The 22,141-nt window shown below is 36.3% G+C and overlaps 1 protein-coding gene across 2 annotated transcripts in view; it reads left to right on the forward strand.

The window, feature by feature from the left end:
- LOC145997243 (uncharacterized) overlaps nucleotides 1-22,141 on the forward strand; it is a 252,723-nt gene that overhangs the window by 155,624 nt on the left and 74,958 nt on the right. For both annotated transcript variants that reach the window (XM_083134072.1, XM_083134073.1), the window contains exons 6-9: nucleotides 3,629-3,772; nucleotides 6,132-6,254; nucleotides 11,081-11,242; nucleotides 15,644-15,802. In XM_083134072.1, the coding sequence (XP_082990198.1) occupies nucleotides 3,629-3,772; nucleotides 6,132-6,254; nucleotides 11,081-11,242; nucleotides 15,644-15,802 (588 nt within the window). The remainder of the gene's footprint in view (nucleotides 1-3,628; nucleotides 3,773-6,131; nucleotides 6,255-11,080; nucleotides 11,243-15,643; nucleotides 15,803-22,141) is intronic.

Consider the following 22,141-nt stretch of genomic DNA (forward strand, 5'->3'; position numbering starts at 1 on the left):
AAACAGCACGGTTGATAATATAAGAGGTAAGCGAGTTACTAAAGATATATCCGCCACCGAAATTAATAGAACACTTACAAGTAAGTTTCGTGGATATATCTTTAGTAACTCGCTTACGTCTTATATATAAACTTAAGGATGCTATGTTATCAAATTTCTCAAATTTCGTATTATAAAAAATTGTGAAAATTTGGAAGAATCAGATCCTTTAACCCTACATATGACTACGTGGTATTATGATAACTTATTGAGAATATATGTGAATATTGAGGTTCAGCTAAGGATGTTCATGTTGTTGCTTATCTCACATAAGGGCATAAGTAACAATCACATTTTCTTGGCATTTTCTTTTTATAACATTTTAATCCTCCATTGATTGTTATAAACAGGGACATGAATTCATGCCATGCCATAAATGAACATTTCTAAAACACAAAGACAAAGGAATCTAAATTTTCTCACATCAATATAAAGCAGTCTGAATTTTTTCAATGGTACTTATGTTCCTATGCAGCGATTAGGGGGGTGAGGGGAGGCAGTTGCCCCCCCTTACTTTTTGACAGTTTTTCCCCTGCACTATAGCATCTTAATGCTAAGCCTTGTCTACCAAGAAAGTAAACTTTTCTCCCCCCCCCCCCAGTTTTGACAGCCAATGAAATGAAAGCATTGTTCATATGTTAGTATGTTCAAGGGTGGATTGAGATTCATTTGGAGCTTGTTTTAAGTACACTTTATGTACAGATAACCTAATCAAGACAGGACTTCAGTTTTAAAGTGGGATCTGAACCACTATGTGCTTCCACTAGAAGAACCCATGATCCATTGGTTACAAAGGGAAGACAGTATCACTATGCCATCGGGGATGCCTGTGTCAATGGTAGTAGGCTGAAGGATGTCAGTTTGTTCAAGGGTATTGGTTTGTTCAAGGATGTTCAATAACAATGGAAGTAATTCAGATGTTAATGCATAATATTTTGTCAGACAACTTCATACCTCATTGACTATCTTAGTGACTAACATTGTAAAATACTGTAGTTAAATATAGAGTAGAATTGTTTTTAGAAATATATGTATGTATTTCACTAAAGCACTATTTCATTGATTTATTCTCACTTTAGTTATTAGCACTCTGTTAGCTGCTTACAAGTTTTGCCTATGTATGTATGTAGGTGGTTTATTCTAACGTGGTAGTATTAGTAAGATGATATGGATTGTGATTATTAATATATGTGTATAACTATGGGTAAAAATATATATTTAACAGACATTATATCCTTATTAATTGCAGGAATATTGTATAAAACCAAATACTTCAATTTGCTTTATGTACAAAGTTGTTTAAAAATGAAGGAGTCACTTTTTAGAAACTATTGTGCAAGTTACATATAAGTTTTCAGAGAGGCAAACTTGAACATATTTTATTTATAATATATTTCGAATACAACAAGCAAATGCCCAGTTAGTATTTTATAATTTATGCTTTTAGTTTGTAAGTTGACATGATTTAATGATGATAGGTATTCTTGGAATTGCAGAAATATAGGTAAACATAATACATGTCAACTTAAAGAAAACGTACAGTGCACCACAGAAAAAATATATACTGAAACAATGAATTGTAATAACAAAAAGATAATAGAAGTTAGATTGAGAAGAGTAGCAAAATTTCAGACTAGCCTGTATTAAAAAAAAAATACCTACATGAAAATAAAACTTCAAAACATTTTAACCTTACTTAATATTTCAGATCTAAACCACCATGCACATAACAAAATATAATGCATTATATATTACATAAAATAGGGAGAAATATAAAAACCAGAAAAATTGAATCTGTAATTAATTGATACCCTAGAGAGTACTTATATGAATTGAATAGAATATATGAAAAGAAATATATTATAGAAAATTTGTGTTTATATTTAAAATGTAAACATTCATTCTCCTACACTTAGAATACCTTTTTTGAAGGCCTCAATAGGCACGTTAAATATATCTATTTTGATTCCCTTTGCGAGCATCTATTGTACAGTTCACACATTCTCCTGATAGGCGATTTATTTATAATGCTAGATTTTGTGTTGCTGCACTAAAAGAGACCCCCTCCCCCCTTTTGGTCTTGTTTTGGAGATTTGCATGCGTCACTCACTGTCTTTGTGTTAATGACCTCCATATTTTCATTCCTTCAGTACTTCCAATGGTGGCTAACATAGGTCAATTCATATTGAAATGAATACTTTTAGTGATTGGCTCACTCTACAGACAATTGGGATAGTTTTAAAAATAGTCATAAGTTCCCTCGTAGCTGTGGTGTTCCAGTCAGTAGGGTGTCTGCCTACCATGGCCGAGACATGTGTTTAATTTGCATGGTGGGTGATCCAAGGTTGGAATCCCTTGCATAAAGTGGCTCTGGGGTTCAGCCGACCACGAATAAATAGGTAGTAAAGATGGTTGGAGCATGGTGCTGATCACATCACATTACAACTGGCTCTATCTCTACACACCCCTATCTGCCTTCATGGCCTGGTGCAATGATCATGGGGTACTTGCCTAACCTTTATTTTTTACAAAAAATATCCTTATAGCCGAATGGTTAGTGCACTTGCCTTTGGAACAAGCAGTCTTCGGTTCTATCCTTGCCAGTAGCTTTAGATATTTTGTTATGGATTTGGGGAACAACCCTGAAGAGGAGGGGGACAATTTAAAGTAATAGGGTTTTGATTAAAACCCCTTTTGCCTAACACCTAACCTAATCTCTCAATATTAAAAATATTAAAAGTGGTATATCTGAGGACTAAAGCCTGCATAGGTAGGATATGAGCTGAGGCTGTAGATAGTGTTTAATGTACATAAAGAAATGTTAGCACAACAACCCCACAGATGATTATCCAAGTTGTGTTTCCAGGTTCCAGAGCAATGTTAGCCTGCAAGAGTACACTTGCAAGGTTGTACTACAAGGAAGACATTTGGATTCTGATATTACATAGTCACTCCTTCCACCTCAACTGAGTTTATTATTTTCTTATTTAATGTCAGAGATACATATACACGTGTCGATTAAAGTAAACAGTTTGCAGATTAGAATACAATGGATCCTATTTTTAACATCTTGAGCCATTCTTACAATCAACCCTTTCACTGATAAAATTAATCAATATGGAAAAAAGAAAGGAAAAAAAAACATAACGATCATGATAATACAATAATATAATACAAATTTTATACAATGGTAGAATAGTACCTTGAATTGTGTATATGCATATAATAAGTCATCAGTAGTGTATTGTGGGTGGTGATATGTATGTGTTATATGATGTGTAAGTGCAGGTGCCATTATTAAGATATGTAGGTTAATGTAGTTGTTGGGACAATATCAAGTTTTTTAGTTTTTCTTAAAACTATGATGGCAAATAATGTTAGTCAATAGTGTTCCATTCTCTAATCCCTGAAACAATGAAGGACTTGTAAGCAGATGTTTTGTGTTTGGGTATTCTTAGATTGTCTTGCAGATATCACATTTGACAATTGTTCTATGAGAACGGAAATTATTTCATAAATATTTGTTGGGAATTGAATGAATATTTTTATCTCCAGGATTGGATTTCTAATTGCTGTTTAAACATTTCAGCGATCAGTCACTGACAACCCTTCACAAGGAAGAACCTTCTCAACTACTCACAGGAGACGCACAAGCACAAACAGATATGTTCCAACAACAACAACAGCACCAATTCAACAAAATGAATTATATTTGAGTCCTACTGAGAATGTGGTAAGATGATATTTTGTGTGTGTGGTGTGTGTGTGTGTGTGTGTGTGTGTGTGTGTGTTTGTGTTTATGATGGTGTTAGAGTAAGGCCTGTAGCCAGGCAGGGGCCAGGGGAGCTGTGCTTCCCCCCCTGGCAATGTCATCAGCCCTCTTTGACATTAGGTAAAACTATTTTGTTTAATACGTTTACAGTGAAGAATCAATATGTAGACAGCAGATATTCTTTTGCTCACAACTTGATGAAGTATAAATTCACAGAACATGTAGCAGCTATTACATTCGTTCATCTTCTTAAGTAGTGGCAAGTATTTAGAAGATTCTATAGACCTTAGAAAGTTCTTTCATAGGGAAGGTTCTTTATCTCTTTGTCTGCAACTTCGCTGCCCCCTTTGCGACAGAAATCAGTGACTTTGACATCGTCATCCACATTTGCGACAAATGTCAATGACTTCCAAGTTTTGCGAACAACGGGGAGTTTTATTGCTTCGGCAGGGGGTTAAATGTATGGTAAGCACTATGATTGGAATGTTGTGCATTTTTCTTGTATGATATTATAATTATGTGTATCATCAAAAATGCCATGGAGTGTGCAGTAAGGAATGATGTCAGTACCAGTCAATGGCACTTTAAGAGATGTTTTAGAAACTATAGGAAGAACTGTAGTATTTGTAGGATATATCTAAATTTTGTTTTACATTAACTTAATGCCCCCCCCCCCCCCCCTCCGTAAACACATTCAATTTGCCTTCATTTAATACTGTTAAACTTTTGAATGGCCACGGTGGCTCAGTCGGTAACACGTCTGACTACCATGCTAAAGGTACTGGGTTCGATCCCCGGCCGGTTCAAATCCGGGAACTTTTCTAACGATGGAAGCAGCCCCGGCGCTAACCCAGCATCGAATAACGTGGGTACCTGGGGGGAAACCCTGGGGGGTAAAGGCGGTCACACACACAACACACAAACAGCATGATATAAGGAACTTTAAAAGTTTGTTTGACATATCTACTCCATCTCGGAGTCGTCATCAGGGCTGGTCGAGAGACTGCAAAGAGGATGCAGTTAAGGTTCCGATGATGCTACTTCATGTGTCTGCCAGAAGATGTTGTCTTCTTTGCGGTCTCTTAATCAGAACCTCAACTATATCTTCTTCGGCATCTCTCAACCAGCCCTGATGATGACTCTGAGATGGAGTCGAAAGGTCGGACAAACTTCTAAAGTTCCTTGTATCACGCTGTTTATTTGTTATGTGTGTTATTTTTAAACAAGAGCATTGCTGGCATGTGACATAAGAAGTTTCTTTTAAAATCATAATCTCCAGAATGTTGGATTTAAGCACAAAGACAGTTAAAAGTCCTGAAACTCTGTAATAAACAATTAGAATACAGTGTTCCATGAGGGGAGGGGCAAAGGCAGCCAGGGAATAGTTTCTAAAACCATTACCATGGAAAGAAAATTTCCCTTCCCACTGCTTCTCCATATTGTATTTTTTTGATTCAAACATTCTTAGAAAGTATGTCTGAATATAATTGTTAAAAGTTACTGACAAGATAATTTGCATTTTATTAACAAATTTGTCTACTAAGTATATTGTAGTCTGAATTTTTTACACCGTCCTCTGTGGCATAATTCGATGCATGGGGTCCTGGGTTAGAATTCTGGCCTGGACATGGCTGTTCTTTGTGATTGTCCCTTCATCAATTTCATCATATCATCCCACATTCTCATCTTCCTGATATGTATTCTTCTGCATTCACTCAATCATTTTCTGTACTATTTTATCATTGTATCGTATTATCTTTCATTCCTTGTATTGTATGTAGATATTGTATTGACTTGCAATTCATCCCATGAAGTAGTATACTTTGTACATAATTTTAATCCATAAGAAAAAATCTCTAGTGAAATGTAGTGAAATGTTATCAAATGACAACCATGACGAATGTACTAATTCTGAAGATGAATAAAAAACTATGTATCTAGCCAAAAGTGACAGAAAAGCAAAGCAAAGTAAAATATACCAAATCAATCAATCAAATGATATTTTTTATTTCATGTTAATTATCAAATCTGAATGCTGATATGGTATTGAAATTATTTCTTTTGTAAACTTGTTCAGTTGCTGAGCCCATCAAGTGGTTGACTTTAGATATACCACCGTCAAAGTTCTGAGTTTCAGTCCTGGACTGCACATGGGTGTTCTCTGTGAGTGTCTCTTCATCAGTTTTATCTATTCACTCATCCTCGTGATCGTGATTAGCCAACAGTGGCAGAAAAGTAATGACAAAAACAAAAATATAAATTCAATTTCTTGTATTGTAAAGAAAGAAGTTTTATAAACGTTTTCATTTTACTTCCTTAGTTTAATAGAGATGGTGACGTAATGGTAACAACTGAACCAAGTCAAAGGCGGCGACCATCACAAGTAAGAAATGTTTGGAGGAGAAGAACCACAACTGCATCACAAGACACTACTACTGAATCTGTAAGTGCTCTATTCATTTCTATCTGTACAAAATATAGAAGTGCAGAAACACTGCAAACCTTTATGTATACTATCATTTTTTCCTACATATAGTGCAGTGAAGCCAAGGTATGTTCTTTCATGCTCATATCGTCTTATTGAAACAGAAGAAAAGAAACTTATCACGTGTTGGATTGGTACAAAACTAGCATTAATATAATTCAATACCTACTTTTAAAAAAAAGATACTGTAATTACTGCTGTACAGACTAAAAAGAAAAGAACTTCCATTACTTCAAATATTACAGCATTTATTTTGTATTATACATGTATTATTGAGCATTTATAAATAAATAAATATATGTATATTACTCTTCTATAGCAAAATTATGAATTGATATCAACCACCTTTTTTGTAATATAGAAGTTTACTTAATATAAATGATTTTCCTCTTACATTGGATTACCAAGCGACTCAAAGAGAGAACTGCTATATATATACCAGGTGGTTATAATTAAAGTGATGGTGTTCAGAGTGGTACAGCACGGGCTGTAATGAGAGTAGCAGTCTGAAACTTCGTAGATATGATAATGAAGCAATGCGCTCGCGAATTATGCAAAAAAAAAAAAAATAGTTCCAATTCTCGCCACCAGGGTAAAAAATGGCGCTGTAAGCAGTCAAAACGTGGAATTTTCCGTAACTCTGACGTCAAAGTCGGTGACATTGCCTAACCATTGTGTGAGCTCCCTAGTTGTTGTTGGAGACGCTTGTTGCTTTTTTTTTCCTTTAGTGATGTGAATGTTCGCCGAACATTAAAAGTTTGATTTTTCCCGTGTAAAAAGCAATGGCTATTGCGAAGAAAGACTGTGCACTGCTAGTGAAGTTGTTTTACCAGAATGGGAGCAATAGTAACGCTGCACTGCGGAAATATCGCCAACAGAAAGGGCTGAGAAGAGGGCCCATGTCAATTAATGGGCTGAAGAAGAAGATGAAGAAATTCGAGGAAACAGGTGAATTGGGTGTTGCACCAGGGAGAGGAAGGCGGCCCATCCCCGTGGAAGTTGTGGACGAAGTTTCTGTAGCTGTAGCTGACCGTGCAGCACATGCCTCAACTTCTGCAACCAGTGCTAGAGCTGTGGCACGTGAATTGTCACTCCCCTGGTCAACAGTTCGCAAGGTATTGCGGTGCATTTTACACTGGTATCCCTACAAGATTCAAATTGTGCACCAATTGAAACCCCAAGATATTCCACAACGCCGTGAGTTTGCCCATCGGTTTTTGGCACGCATGGAAGTGGATGACATGTGGCCGGGGAATATTCTGTGGACTGACGAGGCGCATTTTACTCTGGTCGGTACAGTGAATACTCAGAACTGTCGCATATGGGGTTCCACTCGTCCACATGTTGTGCAGGAACAACCATTGCACTCAGTTTACGTGACTGCATGGTGTGGGTTCACTAGCTCCTTCATTCTTGGTCCGTTTTTCTTTGAGGAGATGACACCTCGAGGGCCTGTTAGGTGTACAGTGACATCTGCACGTTATAGGGACCTCCTTGTGCAACACGTGATTCCAGCTTTGCAAGAACGGAACTGTGAACACACCACCATTTTCATGCAAGATGGGGCAACACCACATGTCGCTCGCCACGTGAAAGATTTGCTGCGAGAAACCTTCACTAATGACCGCATCATCTCTAGGCAGTTTCCAGATGATTGGCCTTCCAGATCCCCCGACCTTAATCCATGTGACTTCTGGCTGTGGGAATATTTAAAAGATCGTGTCTATCAGGGACATGTCCGGTCTCTGCCTGATCTGAAGGCTAGCATACAACGACATGTTGCTCAGATTTCACCAGACATGCTGCGAACAACCGTCGACCATGCCGTGTTACGAATGCAGCATGTTGCTGAATTGGGAGGCCATATTGAACAGTTCTTGTAACCATTGTGCCTAATAAACATGCCAGAGCCATTGTTCTCATGTGTTTGATCTTTCCTGCCTTTTTCCTGTAACTATACCACGTTTTGACTGCTTACAGCGCCATTTTTTACCCTGGTGGCGAGAATTGGAACTTTTTTTTTTTTTTTTTGCATAATTCGCGAGCGCATTGCTTCATTAGCATATCTACGAAGTTTCAGACTGCTACTCTCATTACAGCCCGTGCTGTACCACTCTGAACACCGTCACTTTAATTATAACCACCTTGTACCGTGCGTCCATTTCGATCTGCAGCCGAGAGATCGGGAGAAGCGTGGCGGGCGGCGCTGGCGGAGATGCCGACATTTGCGGCCTGTAATGCTCGCTTATTTTTACGGACATATCCAGACATTTATATAAATATTGCAAAACGAGCACTAACCTGGGTTATAATTCATCATCTGTAATTCATCCAAGTTCTGCAATTATATACACAAAAAAATACGCTTTAGAAGTGACGATAAGAGTCACAGATAATAAAACATTTTAATCATAGTTTTGACCAGCAACGTCCTGCTTAAGTTTATATCCTTGAAAGAGTTTTGTGTCGATGGGGATCGTTTGGAGGTTTCGAATGTGCAACACTGTATCAAGATTACGCTGCCGACGAAACCATTAAAAGTCAATGGTTTTCGTGAGCTTCCTCGATGAACTCGATGAAATTGGGGCAGCGTTAGAAAGTTATCCAAACAAACCTCTACGCCGTGTTTCACAGGAGATGGGAGTGTCAAAATCATCAGCACATACAGCCACTAAGCTACTAAAATTAAAACCATACTCTTATAACACAGGTTAGTGCTCGTTTTGCAATATTTATATAAATGTCTGCATATGTCCATAAAAATAAGCGGGCATTTCAGGCCGCAAATGTCGGCATCTCCGTCAGCGCCGCCCGCCACGCTTCTCCCGATCTCTCGGCTGCAGATCGAAATGGACGCACGGTAGTAATGTACCAAGAGTAACTTAACATTATTATACATTTTTACTTCTTTAAACAAAACTTTCATTAGTTATGTACACTAATTCTCGTACTGCTAAATAGTATTGGAAAAGGACACATCAACATTTCAATGACTTATAATTTTTCTTTATTTCACAAAATAATATCACTTTCAATATCATAACATTAGATAACTTTCCATTAAAAGTATCAGTTTCTATGTATGTGTTTAAATAGGCAATAGTGAGTGTAAATTATTGTTTATACTGCTCTCATCTGCATTCATTTCCATCTTAGCATTTGTATGTTTTCAAACAATGAAAATATCAAAAATAAATATAAAAAAAGCAAATTTCTTCCTAGTTCTATGTAATATTTATTAGGAAAAGTAACTATTGCTTTTCACCACTAATTGCAATTATAATATGCTTCTTTTAATTAATAATAATTAAATATAAGAAGGTGGAGTGTAGGGATATACAGGTAGACAAGTTTTAAGTATATTATAACTTTTATAAGTTAGTTATTGTAATTGTGCAGCACAATTAATGGTAAAATATTCTATAGTATTCAGTAGATATGCAACAATGTTGAAATTATATGGAAGGACTACTGCTATAACATGCATTTTTTTTATAAATGTTAGTATGTTCATTCCTTGTAAAGTGATAGGCTTTTAGTTTAAAACATTAGGATGATAAAGTCACCTCCAAATAAAAGTATGTAACCAGTTGATTATATTTGGCTTTGCCTGAATTACATTCTTCTTCTTCTTCTTCTATTGCGCTACAGCTCTTAGTGGGCTCTGGCATCCCAAAAAATCTTTCTCCACCTCATTCTGTCTTGGGCTACATTCTTCCAGTTACGTACATTCATCCTTTTCAAATCATTCTCAACCACATCGATACATCTTCCTCTCGGTCTTTGTTTCGGCCTTGCTGCCCAAAGTTTCTGGTTTAATACCAAGCGTGGTAACCTGTCCTCCATTCTCATCAGATGTCCTGCCCATCTTAAATGTTGTGATTTGATGTATCTCCCCACGTGTTCATGTTGGATAAACTCTTCTAGCTCCATGTTATTCCTGATTCTATAGGATCAATCTTCATTCTTAATGTGGCCAAAAATCTTTCGTAAGATTTTTCTTTCAAAGCACATTACCTTGCTTTCTGCTTTGGGTGCAAGTTTCCAGAATTCTGTACCATAAGCTATCACCGGTCTGATGAGTGTCCTATATAGTCTTAATTTTGTGTTCTTGGAGATGTATATTCATCAAATCCCAGTTTGGGTATGAGTGTTTTTGGGAGTTCCCCTTCATCAATTTCATCACTCATCCTCATCTTCATGATTAAACAAAAGTGGCAGAAAAGGGGAAGTAAAATAAATCAAATAAATTGAAATAAACCAACTGAAATTTCTCAATGTCCCATTCCTAACATTTTTTGCAATGTATGATAAAAGTACAATAATGAAATTGAGGAAGAGGAAATATGAACAAAAAATTACAATAGCGTGCATATTATAATTGTAAATTGTTCTACCATTCGTTGGCATGATAAAAGTCTTGAAACTTTTTGATACCACCTCGTGTAAGAGATTCATAATCCAAAACATGAAATATACATATTCTTTTGTACAAACAATTTCTTATGTTCTTCTTTGCCTAGTATTGTACACTATACTTATTCATAACGTGACATACTTCGAATTTGTTTTGAAAAATAAATATTATCTTTATTGTACTTCCATTAACACAATTTTGCTGCATTAACATAAGCATATTTTCCATGGCCAAATTTTAGCGTATTTTAATTTTCCTGTGTCTGCACTCCATCTTCTCCAAATGTACAGCACAATAGTCATTGCACTCAATGCTTTTCAATAGTATGTTATTCTTGTTTCCTTTCCAATGGCAAATGTTCTTTCAGTACTCTTCACCTGACACTGCTACAAGGTCCAGGGGATCACAAATCGTGAGGTCACGGTTCACAGGAAGACGAAGGTTCCCTGCTTTCTCTTCTCAAACAAACAGCTCTAATCTTTACAATAGGACAAGGTCTCGATACAGGACTCAAACGAGGATCTTGGTAGTAATTGTACAACTGCTTAGTGCATGAAACATGCTGCAAGTCACTAGGAAAAGAAACTTATCATCTTTTTGATTTGCTTTGAAATATAAACTGATTAAGGAAAATATGGGAACAATTCAAATCACCCAAACATTAATTCATAATCTTCAAATATATAAAAATGGATGTATGTGTGTATGTTCTGGCATAATTCTCGAACGCCTGGAGCGATTTCAACCAAACTTGGTACGCGTATCACTTGCAATCTCGAAAGAAATACTGTGAGGGTAAGATACCCCTGGCAGCTCTAGGGGTGGGGGTGGGAGGGGGTGACATGTAATAAATAATAAAAAACGACCAATATTAGTGTGGAATAAATAGTTTTCGAGGTCGCCAAGATGAATAGTGACATTCTGAATGTCGTTCAACTCCAAGTTCATGAAATATCGGGATGGAGGGTGAGAAGGGGTAAAAATAAAATGTCAGAATGACCTACATTAGTGTTGAATCCATAGTTTTCGGAGTCTAAGCTAATTGGTGACATTCACGATGTCCAAACTTGGTACACATATGACTTACAATCTGAAAAGAAATATTGTGGGGGTAAGACACCCCTGCCACCCTTAGGGGTGGGGGTGGGAAGGGGTGACATGTAAAAATAATAGAAAACAACCGATATTAGCGTGGAATCCATAGTTGTCAGGGTCGCTAAGATGAATAGTGACATTCCCAATGGCGTTCAACTCCAAGACACCCCTGGCACCCCTAGGGGTGGGGGTAGGAAGGGGGTGACATGTAAAACGACCGATATTAGTGTGGAATAAATAGTTGTCAGGGTCGCTAAGATGAATAGTGACACTCCCAATGCCATTCAACTCCAAGTTCATTTTATACTATAGTTAGAATTCATTATTTTCCTGTCTATTAGAAGATTGGGATAAATAAATACCCGGGCAACACCGAGCAATCAGCTAGTTAATACAATAAAAACAGGGTAACATTTTCATAAGAAGCTAAAATGTCAACCACTCTTCCACGTATTACAACCTGAAAACTTTATTCTTGAAGGCAAATCAGGATCTGGCACCTTTATAATCTTCTATTTTGTGGGGAGGGGTTGTGTGCTATCTTGTCTTGTTTGTGTGCTGAGTATTCCTGTAGAACCAAAATTTAAGTCAATGGTATTGTGAGTGTTTAAAGTAGTGAAGGAATGAGAACTTATGCAAAACATCCCCTCCAGCTGTCTATTGTTACCTGCACTTACTGGTAACAAAAGTTAGACATTAAAATTAATAGCAACGATAAAAATAATGTAATGTTGCTAACTGATAATATTTTGTCAATGTTTTGTTGCAATACATGTTGCAGTTCTACTCAAAATTTAATTAAAAATTAGACTAAAGAATGGCTGTTTGCATAGGTGTAACTTGGCGTGGGCAAGGGACACTTGCCTCCTCGCTCCCAAATTTTCAAATTTCAGAAATTTACAAGTTTGTGAACCTCCTTGAACATGAGAAGCAAGGCAACGAGTAACTTTTATGAGATTTGAAAATGTAACAGTTGAAATTATTTTAAGTCTTCTTTATGCACAGATGAGCTAATCAGTACTGGACTTTCAGTTTAATGTGGAATCCAAACAACTGTGCTCTGTTCCTCCACTGGGTATTGAACCCAGGACCCCTTGATTGAAACAAATGTAACAGTTATTCATCAAAATAGTCCTTGATGATATTTTGATGGACTTGAAAACTTTTCGATTCTGTCCCCTAAGAATTAAGCTTAAAGTTCGATTTTAACCCCCCCAAGTTTGGTCCCAAGTTAGGCCCATGGCAGTTTGTGACAAGAAATGCACAATAATTAATAACTTTAGAATAGAAACGTAAATACAGGGTTTGAATATGTATAAAAGGACAACCAGAAACTTTAATCATTTGCCGGTAGGCACAGAGTTTGAGCAAGAAAGTACAAGAATAGGACCAAGGACATTTCCAAATTTTGGTTAAAAATTAAAAGAAATTAATTAATATAAAATATAAAAATTATAAAAAATATATTAAAAGAATTAATATTGTGGAATGTAGGTAAAACATACTATGGAAAACTATTAAAGTATTTTATCATTTATTCCATTTGTTTGAAAATGAAAAGGTTTAATGTTTCTACTTCTAGTGACTTGTATGCTTATTCTAATATTAGCATAGATTAAAGAAACTAAAGATCAGAACCTTGTACAATTTATTCAAGGCTGTAAATATTAATCATAGATATTCAGTTTCTTTATGCTTATAAATCATTTTATGTGTAATGCATAAACATTCATTGTATAGTCTATAATAAAAAAAAAATGGATTTGTATGTATACAGAATGCTTGATTTCAGTAATTGGAAAGAAGATACAATTTGACACTATTAGTGTCAAAATGTACACAGGTACGTCTATTGGATTGAGGATATACAGAGTTGAAAGATTTCCTAGTGGAGCCAACTACTCTTGAAGTACCAGAATGCTATTTAAATTATATATACCAGCAACCAGATGACCAATTCCCTCTCATTTCTTCCTTCAAATACCACCCTAAAGATATATAAAATATGGGAAAATGGTATTTATATATTTTCTAAATGTTGAAAAGGTTGAATTGAAGGTACTATTATGAGAAGAGTGTAGAATAGCTTCTAAAAGTAGCTAGAAAAAATCTGGAAATGGACAAATTGCTCTTGGAACTTAGCACCAATTAAGGAGAAAACAATGTGGGTAGATTGTATAGAATTAGATTATACCGTGCGTCCATTTCGATCTGCAGCCGAGAGATCGGGAGAAGCGTGGCGGGCGGCACTGACGGAGATGCCGACATTTGCAGCCTGAAATGCCCGCTTATTTTTATGGACATATGCAGACATTTATATAAATATTGCAAAACGAGCACTAACCTGTGTTATAAGAGTATGGTTTTAATTTTAGTAGCTTAGTGACTGTATGTGCCGATGATTGTGACACGCCCACCTCTTGTGAAACACGGCGTAGAGGTTTGTTTGGAGAACGTTCTAACGCTGCACCAATATCATCGAGTTTTGCTTCGGTTAGAATCCGTCGTTTTTGCTTAGGTGTTTTAAAATTTAACGATACAGTTTCTCATAATTTAAGAACAAGATGTCTAACCGTATCTCTGTGTGGAGTTGAAACGCATGGGAATTTCTATACAAATTACCTACACACGTCTCGACACGAGTTTGTTTTCACGTAGGTACGTGTCATACATAAAAAAATCTTTGTTCTAACGTGAATCTTGCGGCTGGCATTCCAATCGTCTCACTGACACGTCACACATACACACTACAATAACACAAACAAGTAACTGCAAGTAACCAAGAATAACACTCTTGCGCACAGTATGAAATTAACACGCTCTTGGTTTACATTGCTCGCCACTATATTTACAACTCTGTCTTCATCTAGTCGTGAAGGAACAAAAAACTCGAGCTCGGAGATTTCGGATTGCAAGGAAGCTCACGAACACTATTGACTTTTAACGGTTTCTTCTACAGCGTAATCTTGATACAGTGTTGCACATTCAAAACCTCCAAACGATCCCCATCGGCACAAAACTCTTTCAAGGATATAAACTTAAGCAGGACGTTACTGGTCAAAACTATGATTAAAATGTTTTATTATCTGTGGCTCTTAACATCGTTTCTAAAGCATATTTTTTTGTGTATATAAGAGCAGAACTTGGATGAATTACAGAAGAACTTTTGCATGTTATAACACAGGTTAGTGATCGTTTTGCAATATTTATATAAATGTCTGCATATGTCTATAAAAATAAGCGGGCATTACAGGCCGCAAATGTCGGCATCTCCGTCAGCGCCGCCCACCACGCTTCTCCCGATCTCTCGGCTGCAGATCGAAATGAACGCACGGTATTAGGTATATAGTTATAAAATGTGTAGAAATATAGTACTGCTGAGAATTATATTGATATGTACCAGCAATACAACCAGAAATACCTACACAAATTGCAGTTTTCACATGCGATATGTGGATATATCGCTCTATTTCTCTTTTTGCTTGCAGTAAATGCACTAAATTCACTAAATGAGTTATATCTTATCTTGAATAAGTAACTTACTGTTACTTTTTAAAGTAACAACAATTGCAACCCAATTACTTTTCAAAATGAGTAACTGTAAATACAGAGAAATTATAGTTCTCAATTTTTCCGTGAAACTGTTGTTTTTTTTTCATAGTTCTATTAATATCAGTGGTCACTACCACCATCCTATGAACTAAGAAAATAACTGTTTCATGGAAAAAGTGCCTCGTCTCTCATTTCCCAAATATGAGTAACTGTAACTTGCCACTTTCTACAAGTAACCTTCGAAAAACAGGTTTCTAATATTTAAAAAAATGCCTTTTTAAAGGATGAAGAAAATACTGATGCCGCTACCGAGGAGAGCACCACAAGCACTCCAGTACCAGCAGAGGCTGGTGCCTTCACAGCCACCTCTGAGAACATTAATAAAGAGACTCCATCCTGGAAAGAACAGCTTCGTAAGGAAATTCAGGCAACTAAATCTATAGTAAGTAGATAAATAGTTGACAACAATGCTCACGAAAGCCTTTGGACTTGTTATAGTTGTTGGATTAATCTTCACTAAAAATATGGTTCATTTTCTTACAGGCTTTCCATATTCTTGTGGTAGTGTCATTTAGTCTTTAGTCATGTACGAATAATCAGTTTCAAAGATGCGTGGATACAAATATTTCCACGTTCCATGTGAGAAGGATTTATACATAACAGGAATAATAGGGGGAAATCCTCTTTCAGCTAGGGTTAGCAGAGTTTTCTTTGTCCAGGAGATATTCTATGCTTTAGACTTAGTTTAACAACTGAGATGAATTTGAAAGAAGTTGTATTGGGTTGATGCATAAGTTCATAGCGTTTGTGTTTGGTATGGCGACACTGCGGAGTTAAGAGTTTGTTTATCGTTTAACGTTCATCGATTTGTCGTCGCCTTGTAATCAAGGGGTCCCGGATTTGATTCCTGGTGGAGGCACATAGTGGTTCGGATCCCACTTTAAACTGTAGGTCCAGTCCCGATTAGCCTTTCTGTGCATAAAGTGGACTTAAAACACCAACTCAATCAATAAAAAAACATTCATCAATTGCAGTGGCATTGTTATGTGCCATGTACGGGGATAATGCCAACAGGGGAAGAAAATGATTTTGCCATTTCAAAGAGAGGAAGCAATTTTGACTTGTGTGATTCTCCACATCCAGGAAGACCGTCGAGCTTTAATAAAGACCGTTTAAACCCTTAAATCCATGAAGATCCACGTCAGTAAACCAGAGAATTAGCAAATGTGGCCATTCAATAATCATACAACATTTGCATTCCATGGGTAAAGTTCAGGATACCACATGCTTTAAGTGAAAACTACACAAATCAGCGAGTAGGCCAGGGAGGCTGCATCGAGTGCTGCTCTAACAAAATAATGAACGTGCACACTCCGCTAACGTGGCAAAAGCTGATATCCAATAGCTTGAGCTTGTTTAGGAGGTTACTCCACATCCTCCTTACATCCCCGATCTTGTACCCTCAGAATTCCATATTTCCAGCTCTCAATCCACCAATCTTCAAGGAAACTCCTTTGATACAGATTGTTTCATTGAATTGGTATTTTAAGTCCACTTTATGCACAGTAAGGCTAATTGGGACTGGACCTACAGTTTAAAGTGGGATCTGAACCACTATGTGCCTCCACTGGGTATTGAACCCAGGACCTCTTGATTACAAGGTGACGATGCTACCATTGCACCATCATGGAGGCCCCCTTTGGTAACGAAAATGCTCTTCAAATTTGTCTTGACGATGTCCTTAACCCCAAATCAGCTGATTTCTTTGGGCGTGGAATTGAAAAACTGTCCTTACATTCAGGGGCGCCAACTTGTCAAAATTATTGTGGGGGCTCTGATCACTGAAATAAATTAATGAATGACTCACTCTCTCCCTTTTTTATGTTTTGGCCTCAGTGTTCTGAATCTCGTAAAAGCCAATGAATTCCTCAAACATTTTCATTTACAGTTCGAATGCAAAATGTCAATTGTTCACAGATGGATATGTCACAAGTTTCGTCAACCATAATAACAAAATATTCCTGACTTTTAATATCTGCTACCATGGAGCGCAAAACAAATCTCCCTAATATATCAATGATCTCATTCTGAATGTCATGTGAAAGCTATTTGTAGCCCGAACGTCTCCTCCTAGTTCATGCACATATTCTTTTGAAACTCTTTTTAGTAAAAATGTTAACAATACTCATAATCATATACTTAGTATATAGTAATAAGTCATGTGTTTTGCTGTCTCTGGTCATAGCCCCCCCAAAGTTGATGGTTTAGCAGTCTCAGCCCCCAAAGTTGATGGTCTAGAACATTTTAAATGTGTATTTAAAGTTAAGTTCATGAGGCACAATTCAGAGTAAACTTTACAAGAGAAGTAAAATAATACATTAGATTCTCTTAAGCAAAATCATTTGGGAGGCTCTGCCAATACATCGATAACATTAGGGGGGCTCGAGCACCCCCAAGCCCCATGGAGTCAGCGCCTATGCTTGCATTGGTAGATAGTCATAGACAGTGAAGGAAAATATATTACTGATTAATTTTTTCTTTTGTTCATCTCAAATAAGTATGAAATATAAACTTTTGCCATGGTAAAAAAAACACTACGAACTTATGCATCAACCTATCTGACTTTGAGTTTTGTTATTTAGCATTGCTTTTCTGATGGAAATGAGTGATAACATGGTGAAATTGATGAAGGTACACTCGCAAAGAACACCCATGCCCTGACCAGGATTCAAACCTGGAGTCCCTGATATCATAGCATGCTGTGCTACCTACTCCACAATAGGTTGGCTAATCATACATTTAAGTCATCAAATAATTTGTGTTGAGTAAAAAATCATCTTCTATCAAAGGAGAAACAGAAAATCAGAGAGATATTTGAGAAGAATTGGTTCCTCAAAGAAGTATGTTTGAAACTTGAACTTGAGCAGTCAGGAAATTTTTAATGGTGGTCTCTTGAAAGGCATTAATTCTCAAAGTTTTCTCAGCACTGGAAATGGCAAGTCAGTAATGACAGTTCAGGAACAGCTTGAATAATTTTGATATCTTTTTCCAGTGGCTGTAAATCTTCCTGTTATGTCTGGAAGTTATGAATATGGCTTCTCTGAACAACTGCATTATATTTCTTATCCCATCATAACCCAAAACATTTATATTTTAACACCCCTTCTTGAAACACATATGGTAATGTGGGGAATCCTCAAAAACAAAGGACAGTCACATCACAATAAACAAATGGCCAACAGGAAGCAGCCATCTTCACTTCCCGTCAGCCAGGCAGATATATTGAATATGACAGTCAGTTGCCAGCCAGAGTTGGAGTAGGAAGGAGTGACAGGGCACTGCATTTTAACCATTTTAACCTAACTTACCTCCCCATGTTTTAAACTTTTGATTATTCTTGTATTATCTCTTGATGAAGCCATGTGATGTGGTGAAAGCTAGAGGAAAATAGTAAGTACATGCCAAAACTGGACTTCATTACTTAGTGAAATGATTTCATGTGGTATAAGTTATGCCTTACATATGGTAATATTATGAATTGTAAGTTCTACTCATTTATTTAAATATTAATGTTTAGCCCGATGTTTAGTTGATGATTTTGTTTCAGTTAATGTTCAAACCACACAAAATGTGTAGGTTGTTGAGGAAGAGGAGAGTCAGATATGCTTCTTTTCCATATGCATTTTTCTATTAGTGTTACAATGTACCTCAGTAAAATCAATTCAATTACATAACAATAGATACAAGTTATGAATGAGTATTAAAAATAACTACGATGGCAACAAATTCTCAGAACATAAGGATTTTTATGACCCTGGTAGGGACAGAATTTTAAAATGTAAAGCCTGGAAAAGATAATGCAGAGAGAGATATCCTCCCCCTGAAATTGGAATATTCCCCAAATGAAAGTGAATGACTGTGACAATGGACAATTTGGGTACACATATCTTTGAACTCTATTGTACTTGTAACACTTATCTCTTCAAAAAGTCAGATAGTCCCTAACGAATTGCTTGATGTTGTTACGAGTGTTACAGCTGTTTATACAAGGCTAAAATCTTCTAATAAATTAGAAAACAAATGTTATGTATCTACATTTTTCTAACAGCTGTTAAACAGAACAAATATTGAAGCAGCATGATGACATGTGTTGTTTTTTCTTTAGTAAAGCTGTGCTTGGTCATGAAATTGAGCCATTTCTAGATCTCAATGTAATTATCATTATTAATATTTTCAGGTTTTCAGTGTCCTTTGTATGCATACGTACATGCTTTTATCATTGTTTGGTATGTGTGTCTTTTAAAAGACCAAATTTGGTGGCATTTAAAAAAGTGAATATATTATTATTTTGCTTATTAACATTTCATTTCTTACTTATAATACAGATACAAAAAATATCAACATTATATCTTCGAATGCTGGAGACAAATTTTTATGTTTTCACTTTTTCTTTCTTGTTTTTTTATAGGTGCTGTTATTCTACTTATTGTGCTACTCATTCTATTTAAACAAGCATTAGCATTATTGCTTATTTAATTTTCATTGTTAGTAACTAAAATATAGTAAAGGCTTATTTAATTTTTATTAGAAACTTAAAATAAATGTAAATTGACTACCATGTCTAATCAATGCTATCACAGTAGATATGAAGTCCAAGCTATTTACTTATGGTGATTGATTGGTTTATTTGATATTTCATATTTTCAAATTTTCACACTTACTGTATCTCTTTTCTTTTAAGATTCGCTGTTCCACTGGTGGTTCTTTCTTTCATTAGTATTACATTGAAAAACTTATCAGCTTATAAGTCTTGCAGACAAGAAAGGTGGCTGGTTTCATGAAATTAGCATTTACATTTCTTGAATATGTTTTCAGTCTCCATAGATGAACTTTGAAAACAATTCAACAACTCCTCCTTGTGCCAGTATTAAATGTGTTTGGGACAAAACAAGGAAGCCTTTCATTAAATTCCCACCTTTTACACTTTTTTACCCAGTAATAATAAACACATAAAATGTCAAGTTCTTGATGATAAGGTGAGTGTATACAGTCAATTTCACATTACAGTGGAACTTCTTTTTAACAGATACCAAAGGCGAATGTGGAAATGTATGTTATTGAGAAATGTCTGCTATTCAGAAATAAACTTACAATGCTATAAAATCTAGATTTGCACAACAACATGTTTATGTATTTAAATACTCTGAATCTCCCATAAGTTTAATGAACAAAATTTATCATGCATATAAAGTTTTCATACATCAATTCTAATGTGTGCATAATATCAGTTTCTCGTAGACACTTATGATTTTGACTTTTTGCTTTAAAGTTTATTGTTTGCATGTCTGCCATCATACCACACTTGCCACACATTTCACAAGATACAGGGAGGTTATTTCAGTCGTTCACCGTCAGACCGTCGGCCGTCGAGCGCCTCCTTCATGCAACAGTTCCCGGCAAATTGACTTACAGGAAGCCCGTAACAGAAACCGCTTGCTTTGTAATGTTTCCACTTTTCACAATTACAGTTACAATTACAATTGAAATAAGCACGTACCTTGTCGCAAGGATGCTGGAAAAGGTGTATTCCCAAATACAAATATTCCTGGCACCTTATTTCTGACATCTAATCTTGGATTAGACATCGCTATTTTATCCTCAGTATGACAGAAATGGAAGAGAGCATCCCGGCAAATAAAGCAAACCGAAAGCGTAAAATGATATTTAAAAGTAATAATAATGATGATCACTAACCTCCTGTGTTATAAGAGATGTTTCAACAGCAATACAACACGTTTCTTAGGTTCAAGAGATCCTGTCTCTCGTAATTGCCTGACCACTTTTCTGCAAGAATTCGTTTTCACGTAATTATCGTACATAAAAACTCTTTGTTCAAGACTATATTTGTTTAGCGGCATAACTAATGAATGAATAACAATTAACACACAATAAAGCACTAGCACTGAATAAATGAATAAAACCGTATAAAAAACACGCGTACTGATAAACGCAAACAGAAGTGTGCATGAGGGTACGGTACACTCACTACGTCTGGTAGCCGACAGTGTTGCTAACCATTTTTCGGCAATGTCCCTACAACTGACCAAATGTCCCTACGCCAAGTAAAGCGACTAAAAAAAACACCACCTCATGAGCATGCAAAACAGAAGATAAAATATACACATTTACTTACCAAATCTTTCTGCTCGGTGCTTCCACAATTAATGAAGGAGCGAATTTACAATACAGGACCCCTCCCTGATTTTTGTAATATTTCGCATACTCACTAATTGAGGCCTCCTAATCACGAATTTGAAGTTAAAATTTGGGGGTCACGTGTAGAAATTGCAAAATAAGTGAAATTGAGTGGTCCGCGATCGGCACGATTGCTCATTGTTTACTGGAAGATTTTGTGTTTCCAATACTTAAAAACTAAATATACATTCCTGATATTACTACGACCCCAAATTTTAACTATGTTTGCCTATCCTATCCTAACCTAACCTTACCTGAATGGTTCGTGGGGCTATTCGTCAAACGTTTGTGGGGCTACCTGTGCATGGTTTTTCGACCCCAAATTTTTAACTATGTTTGCCTTGCCTAACCTAACTTAACCTAAACTTACCGAGAATGGTCAGTGGGGCTATACGTGAATAGTTTTGGGTTAATTGTGATTACGAACCGATAAAAAAAATCTTATTTTCGTAGCACTTTAACGGCAAACGTTCATCATCGAAGACGCCATTTTCGTATTCTGCACTTTTACGATCGATGCACTATT

The sequence above is a fragment of the Lepisma saccharinum genome, chromosome 13, assembly GCF_977018435.1.
Source record: "Lepisma saccharinum chromosome 13, izLepSacc3.1, whole genome shotgun sequence".
Classification (NCBI taxonomy): domain Eukaryota; kingdom Metazoa; phylum Arthropoda; class Insecta; order Zygentoma; family Lepismatidae; genus Lepisma; species Lepisma saccharinum.